This window comes from Gobius niger, assembly GCF_951799975.1.
Source record: "Gobius niger genome assembly, chromosome: 22".
Lineage (NCBI taxonomy): Eukaryota > Metazoa > Chordata > Actinopteri > Gobiiformes > Gobiidae > Gobius > Gobius niger.
The window spans coordinates 5,722,796-5,731,358 of record NC_136873.1 but is presented as its reverse complement, the minus strand read 5'-3'; the positions used below and the strand labels follow the sequence as shown (position 1 = coordinate 5,731,358).

The 8,563-nt window shown below is 39.1% G+C and overlaps 1 protein-coding gene across 1 annotated transcript in view; it reads right to left on the bottom strand.

The window, feature by feature from the left end:
- Positions 1-6,945, bottom strand: part of LOC306981647 (uncharacterized protein) — a 13,746-nt gene extending 6,801 nt beyond the window's left edge. The window contains exons 1-5 of the mRNA XM_079581275.1: positions 6,879-6,945; positions 5,990-6,056; positions 5,863-5,902; positions 3,855-3,933; positions 2,249-2,337 (exon numbers count right to left, since the gene is read on the bottom strand). Coding sequence (XP_079437401.1) covers positions 2,249-2,337; positions 3,855-3,933; positions 5,863-5,902; positions 5,990-6,056; positions 6,879-6,940 — 337 coding nt within the window. The 5' untranslated portion in view covers positions 6,941-6,945. The remainder of the gene's footprint in view (positions 1-2,248; positions 2,338-3,854; positions 3,934-5,862; positions 5,903-5,989; positions 6,057-6,878) is intronic.
- Between the last annotated feature and the right edge of the window lie 1,618 nt (positions 6,946-8,563).

Here is an 8,563-nt window from a genome sequence, read left to right as displayed (position 1 = left end):
ACTAAAGCAGGAAATGTTTCTTGTTTTGAGCGGTTTTCACTCATTTAGACACTTTTCCTGATCGGATCGAGTTTGCTTTGCTTGTTTGAGGACATTTCAGACCAGTTCTAGGGTAAATCTCGCTTTGAAATAGGAAAGTATAATTGCCAATAAGATAAGACCAATTTTGTTACAACATTGGCAAAGAAAATGACCTGAAATAAGGACGAAATGTATCGAAACGAGTCAATCTCAGAACAAGTGAAATAATCCAGGACAAATGCCCAAGAACTTCTTAACTAGTCAAAACAACTAAAATTTGGATTATTATGCTCAAATTGAGATGTTTATACTGATCTAGTTAAATACTTTATGCAGTGAAGTGAATTTCCCCATTGTGAGATCAATAAAGTCTTGAAAATATCTTATGGGGAAAATTAATGGGAACATTTCTTTCAGAACCTCCTGGTGAGCTCCACACTGCAAAAAGTGGATTCTAAGCAAGTAAAAAATGTCTTACTTTAAGAAATAAGTTCTTTTTCCCCCCCTAAAAAGTAATAATGTCTTGCCAAGCAAAGTTTTCTTGAGAAAAAAAATCTTATTTTAGGAAATAAAATCTAGCCATTTCTTGTTCAGATATATTTGCTAAAAAAAAACATGCTAATTTTTCTTTCTTTCTTTCTTTCTTTCTTTCTTTCTTTCTTTCTTTCTTTCTTTCTTTCTTTCTTTCTTTCTTTCTTTCTTTCTTTCTTTCTTTCTTTCTTTCAGTGCTCACGACCACACCCATGGTTTGGAGCACAAGTTCACAAAAACAAAACAGAACAAAGTAATAACAAATATCATTTTAACAGAAGAAGAACCTTTTTCAAAAAGGTACCAAATTTACGAATCACATTTTGACTTTGATTTTGCATACGTGAAATAAGTTTAAACATTGAAGGGTGTCTTACATAAAATTTTGGCAAATACTTTTCTCTATTAGTGACAACTTCCGCATTTGAACATTCAAACAGTAACAACATTACCATTACAGAGATTACAATAACGAAATTTTCTGTCAAAGCCTTCTTATCGGCCCACTACTTTTGCCAGTCGATTGTTTCCGGTTCTTAAATTACAAATGGCGTGTCTGTGGGAGACATTCTCACACAAAAGATACTTTTCTAATTCAAATACGGTTTTAAATTCCACATAAACATCACAAGACGACATAGTGCGACATCCTCCTACCCATTTCTGTATAAACTGGTCCTTTAGGGTTCGTTCCACTTTGAGTTTCAGCCAGTTAACATTGGTGATTTTCTGGGATCTCCAAATATAGGAGAGACCTCAGTCATCTAGGATCTGTTTCACTTGCAGCAACCATGGAGACATGTATTCACCTTTTCTAAACAAGTCCAACAACAGGTTGTACATTTTGTGGCTGTACTTGGTTTCCCCACAATCCAGCAGCTTTCCCCAGAATCCGATCATTCTCTTCTTAATCATTATTGACAAAGGGAATCGTCACAGCTAACATGGGCGATTCCAGAGATGTGGTCTGTATCTATAGACACAGACCACATCTCTGGAATCGCCCATATATGGTCATGTTTGAAAACAGTTAAGGGGGAAAACAATTTGGAGAAAAATCTAAACTTCCTCTAATTATTACTTTACTTTAACAAATGCTGAATTATGAATATAGTTTTCTACACAATAAAGATACAAAGACATGGAGAGGAGCAAAGTGGTTCAACGGCCCAGAAATAATGGAAAATGCTACCATGAGGCTTCATGCTAGTATCGTGCTAATGCTAACGCTAGCTAGCATTAGCTATGACTGTCGTTTTTTTTCACTTCTACTGAACAATCTGCTGTGAATAAACATCCATATGGACCCGGTTTAAACTTGACTCTTTTGTATGTGATAAATAAGTTTATATTTCACTAGAAAATGGCTAAAAAGAGTGAAAAATTGTGTCTCCCAAAATATATATAAACTGGGCTGGCTAAAGCCAATACAAGCAACTTAACTGTACATTATATAAATAAATTACAAATTAAATATAAGCTACTATTAGCACAATTACACTTTTACTTTTCTTCATTTTGCCAGGGCTAAACCAGTTTGACAGACATTTTTTTCCTGCGTTGAAAAAGTAAAGTGCGATTCCTTTTGATTCATATTTTTCATCACGTTAAACCTAATTGTAAATAATGAATCGGAATGAATTGGAAAAAAATCGCTCAAGTTCAAATCTGATAAAGCAGATTTTTTCAAAGTCACCAATGTCGAAGCAGTGGACGTCCGGGAGACACTCGGAGTCATCTGGAGAGGACACGCCCCCGAACAGGTAGATCCGGCCCTTCACCACACTGAGAACAATGAAGCACAGCTGTTTATTAATGCAAGAAAATGAATTGGTGGTCCCCAGACTTAAAGGGATATTTCAGGATTTTTGACATAGGTCCTCATTTCCTAGTTATCTAGAGTGTTGTTGATTCTGGAGATTTTTTTTTTTGTAATTCATGCAGTTCTTATATTTGAAGAGTTTCGTGGCGCTAGGCTAGCACATTTCTATGGTATCAGCTAGCCTGCATTAAAAACAGTCTGACCCGCTCCACAGAGCACCTGAGGCAAATCACTTATAACCTTATATTTGAGCAGCTTCAGCTTCGTGGTTGTATAAGCTACACAGCGGCGGAGTGATCTGCTAGAAAATAGTCCCTCAAAATGCGATCATTCATGTGATGCAGGTCAGTTATATTCCACAGACATTTATATGGTTAGTCTGGTGTTATAAGTGATTTGCCTCAGGTGCTCTGTGGAGCGGGTCACACTGTTTTTAATGCAGGCTAGCTGATACCATAGACATGCACTAGCCTAGCACCACTAAGCGCTTCAAATGTAAGGATTTGAATAACAAAAAAGTATCTCCAGAAATCAACAACACTCTGGGTAACTGGAAATGAGGCCCTATGTCAAAAATACTGAAATATCCCTTTAATATGTAGTACTTTAACATTGCGGACCACATTTTTTCATTACACAAGGTGTTTTTACATTTCCAGAGATGATTTTGAAGTTTCTTTTTCTCTTACACTACAAAAAGTGAATATCAAGCATTGGCTTAAATGACTTGAATTGAGGAAATGTATCTTGTTTTGAGCGGTTTTCACTCATTTAGACACTTTTCCTGATCGGACCAAGTTTGCTTTGCTTGTTTGAGGACATTTCACACCAGTTCTAGGGTAAATCTCGCTTGAAATGAAAAAGTAAAGTTGCCAATGAGATAAGACCAATTTTCTTACCCCATTGTATAGGCCTGTGTAGCACCTCATTTGAAATTTATTTTAATTTTTTTCAATTTTTGTTGAGTTTTTGTCACATTTTTGTTGAATTTTTGTCACATTTTTGTTGAGTTTTTGTCAATTTTTTGTCACTTTTTTGTCACTTTTTTGTTGAATTTTTGTCACTTTTTTGGTTGAGTTTTTATCACATTTTTGTTGAGTTTTTGTCAATTTTTTGTCACTTTTTTGTTGAATTTTTGTCACATTTTTGTTGAATTTTTATCACATTTTTGTTGAATTTTTGTCACATTTTTGTTGAATTTTTATCACATTTTTGTCAAAGAAAATGACCTGAAATAAGGACGAAATGTATCGAAACGAGTCAGAAACATCTCAGAACAAGTGAAATAATCTAGGACAAATGCCCAAGAACTTCTTAACTAGTCAAAACAACTAAAATTTGATTATTATGCTCAAATTGAGATGTTTATACTGATCTAGTGAAATACTTTTTGCAGTGTATATCCCCAGAGCATGTTTTTTATTATAATTATTATCATCAGAGTGTATTTTTACAGTACAAGAGTGTGTTTCGACATTACCAGAGCATGTGTCCTTCTCGAGCCGAGGGAATGGCTCCGCTCTGGGGGATCTGCTCCCACACCACCTCGTCCACCGACACTGGGGCAAAACATACAACATTTCAATCCAGTGCTAACACGGCTAATGCTACTCTGACTTACAATTTCTCTCAAACGCTTTGGCGCATTTCTCAAAACCGAAACACTCTTTCCGTCCAAAACAGATCGGAACCTGTTCTCATGGGCTCTCGTCGAACCAATTCATTCATTTGACAGTTATGGGACAGTGATGACCTCCAGAGGCTAAAGCACTGGCCTCATACAAAATGCTGCCCTTAACCCCGCTTTCACCAAGTACATTTTCTCCAGTTCAGCTCTACCCAAATCTGAAAGCTTCTTGACCGGAGACCTAACTCATCTAAAGCTTGAGTCATTTCGCCATGTTTTTGTTGCATGTTTTTTAGTGTTTTCTAGTGTAACGAAACTGTGATGGAGCCACAAAAATATGACGGAACCCAGTGTTAATTTCGTCGACTAAAATATTTAGTCTTAATTTTGGTCAAAGTGATATTTTTGACGACTAAAATTGGACTAAAACTAAATTAAAAGTTTCTCATGAGACTAAAACTATGACTAAAATCATCCAAACTTCTATTGACCGTCTGAAAGAGCTTCAGATCATTAAAAATCACTGTCAAAGGACGAGCTCTGTGCTTTGTTCATGTGGGAGAAGCTCCATGAAGTCGAGGACCTTGATTAAATATGATTAAAATGAATATTATAAATGCAAAAATAAAATAAAATATGTTGTCAAAATGAACACTGATGGAAACACAACAAAATGGTGACGAAAATGCAACAAAAATGAGGCAAGTGTTTAGATCTGTTTTGTAGACCTTCATTTTCAAGTGAGGCGTTGGCCTATAAGCAGGGGTCCCCGACTGGCAGATCAGGGTCCCCAACTGGCAGACCTGTAAAGTATCATCTTATCTTATCTAAACCAGGACTAACAAGGACTAAACAAGACTAAACCAGGACTAAACCAGGACTAAACAAGACTAAACCAGGACTAAATTAACTAGGACTATACCAGGACTATCTAGGAATAAACCAGGACTAACAAGGACTAAACCAGGCCTAAATCAGGAGTATCTAGGACTAAACAAGACTAAGCCAGGACTAAACTAGGACTAAACCAGGACTAAACCAGGACTAAACCAGTACTAAACCAGGACTAACTAGGACTAAACCAGGACTAAACCAGGACTAACCAAGACTTAACCAGGACTAAACCAAGACTAACCAAGACTAAACCGGGGCTAAAAAAGGACTAAACTATCTATGACTAAACCAAGACTATCTATGACTAAACCAAGACTAACTAGGACTAAACCAGGACTAAACAAGACTAAACTAGGACTAAACCGGGGCTAAAACAGGACTAAACTAACTAGGACTAAACCAGGACTAAATAGGAATAAACCAGGGCTAAACCAGGACTAAACTAACTAGGACTAAACCAGGACTAACCACGGCTAAACCAGAACTAAACCAAGAATAACTAGGAATAAACCAGGACTAAACCAAGACTAAACCAGGACTAAACCAGGGGTCCCCGACTGGCAGACCTGGGTCCCCAACTGGCAGACCTGGGTCCCCGACTGGCAGACCTGGGTCCAGATCCAGACCTCCAGAGGCTTTAGTCCGGTCCCCAAAGTCTTTTCATCCTCTCAATACACTAAATTTCTAACAATTTGAATAACATAGAAATAAAATGGCTAAATTATGAATTCATTGATCAGCCCTGCTGTATTGATAATAATAATGCATTGGTTTTAAATAGAGCTCAAAGACGCTCAAAGACGCTTTACATTCACTCCATACTTGGTGGTAGTAAGCTAATATTGTAGCCACAGCTGCCCTGGGGTAGACTGACGGAAGCGAGTCAACCAGTCTGCGAGAGAAACTGAAAAAGACGTGTCAAAGCGATTGAGAAAAACGGCATCTGTGAGTCAGAGCAGTGAGTTACCTGTGAGCATGTAGAAGTCATTCAAGTAAAGCGGACCATCCTAAAAGATCGATAAAAAGCAACTCGTTTTAGAAAAATGTGCTTCTTTTCGGTTCTGTTTGTGGAGTCAACGAAACCTGACGCTGACCTGGAGAGAACGGAGGCCCCCGAACACGAACGCCACGTTTCCCGCCACAGCCGACGCATGACCAGATCTGGAACAAAACCAGGACAAAAGCACAACTGAGAGTCCACATGACAGGTTTGCAGCTTTTTCTCATTCTCTCTTTTACTTTTACTACTTTTTTACTACCCCCCACGGCCCCAGAAACTGTTGCTTGGAATGAGGCGTCCGCGTCCGTGTTTTCATGCGTTTGTTGAAGTGTTTAAGTCCTCTGATCCGAATGCCTGGGCTCGGGAATGGCATTTCAAACCACAGTTGCAGCATAGATACAGACGGCATCTCGTCATAGAAGGAGGCGTGGCTTCGCCGAGGGGGAAAATAGAATCTTTTAGGAAACACAATTTTCACTCTTTTTAGCCATTTTCTGGTGGAATATGAACTTATTTATCACATGCAAATAAAGTCAAGTGTAACTCGGGCCCATATGGATATTTTCTCACAGCAGATTGTTCAGTAGAAGTGAAAAAACGGCAGTTGTAGCAAGCGCTAGCTAACCGTTAGCATTAGCCAGATGCTAACATGTAGCATCAAGTTAGCATTCTCCATTGTTTATGTATTTATGGGCTGTTGAACCACTTTGCTCCTCCCCATGTCTTTGTATCTTTATTTAGTAGAAACTATATTCATAATTCAGCGTTTGTTAAAGTAGTTTTTGAATAATTAGAGAAAGTCTAGATTTTTTCAATATTGTTTTCCCCCTTAACTGTTTTCAAACATGACCATATATGGGCGATTCCAGAGATGCCGTCTGTATCTATAGCCATGTAGCTTTCCCTCCTCTTTTCAGACGGTGTTTCAGTTTCCCCCTCACACCCCTACACCCCGCCCCAGGCCAGTATACCCCCCCTCTCACCTGGGGCTGGGAGCTTGTCCTTTCACGTTCTTCTCGATCCAGTGTCCACTCGCTAAAGCCATCTTCATCCGCCACAAACCAGGACTAAAGGAATATACCAGGACTAGGGAAGAGTTAAACAGGACTGACTAAACCAGGGCTAACCAGGGATAAACTAGGACTAAACAAGACTAACAAGGACTATACCAGGACTAAACCAGGACTAAATTAACTAGGACTAAACCAGGACTAACTTGGACTATACCAGGGCTAAACCAGGGCTAACCAGGGATAAACCACGACTAACTATGACTAAACCAGGACTAACCAAGACTAACTATGACTAAACCAGGACTATCTATGACTAAACCATGACTAAACAAGACTAAACCGGGGCTAAAACAGGACTGAACTAACTAGGACTAAACCAGGACTAAATAGGACTATACCAGAACTAACCAGGACTAAACCAGGCCTAGATCAGGACTATCTAGGACTAAACTAGGACTAAACCAGGACTAAACTAACTAGGACTAAACAAGACTAAACCAGGACTAAACAAGACTAAACCAGGACTAAACCAGGACTAAACCAGGTCTAAACCAGGACTAACCAAGACTAAACCAGGCCTAAATCAGGACTATCCAGGACTAAACCAGGGCTAAACCAGGACTAAACTAACTAGGACTAAACAAGACTAAACCAGGACTAAACCAGGACTAAACCAGGACTAAACCAGGACTAAACCAGGTCTCCATATACTCAGACTCGTACCTGTCCAGGTGAGCGGGTCTCTGTGTGGTTGTGTCTCGTTTTACAGGCTGCAGACAGCTGGGGGTTGCCGTGGAGACGGAATACACTTGACCCTGTGCTTCTCAAGCTGAGGTACGAGGCTCGCACAGCATCTGTGGCTGAGGAAACACACGGACACTGACATGTGTCTGACCGGCTTTGTTCAGTGTTTCATTGATGTGATGTTTCCACGTTCAGAGACTTTACGCCTGCATTTGATCTGATCACAAACGGTCACAAAAATATTAACTACGTACCCAGACAACAGCTGTGTGTGTTTTTAAATTCAGCTTTAAAGGAATAGATACAGACGGCATCTCGTCATAGAAGGGGGCGTGGCCTCGCCGAGGGGGAAAATAGAATCTTTAGAGAAACTCAATTTTCCCTCTTTTTAGCCATTTTCTGGTGGAATATGAACTTATTTATCACATAAATAAAGTCAAGTGTAAATCGGGCCCATATGGATATTTTCTCACAGCAGATTGTTCAGTAGAAGTGAAAAAACGGCAGTTGTAGCAAGGGCTAGCAAACCGTTAGCATTAGCCCGATGCTAACATGTAGCATCATGTTAGCATTCTCCGTTATTCATGTATTTATGGGCTGTTGAACCACTTTGCTCCTCTCCATGTCTTTGTATCTTTATTTAGTAGAAACTATATTCGTAATTCAGCATTTGTTACAGTATAATAATTAGAGAAAATATACATCTTTTCAAAATTGTTTTCCCCCTTAACTGTTTTTAAAAATGACCATATATGGGCGATTCCAGAGATGCCGTCTGTATCTATAGGCCACCGTTTTTACAAACTGAGATATGTTCTTACCTGAGCTTAGACGAGTTCTTTAGGACCTGTCTGATCTTCCCCCGTGCCTTCAGTCACGTAAACACAGCGCAGACGGCGTTAGCATTTAGC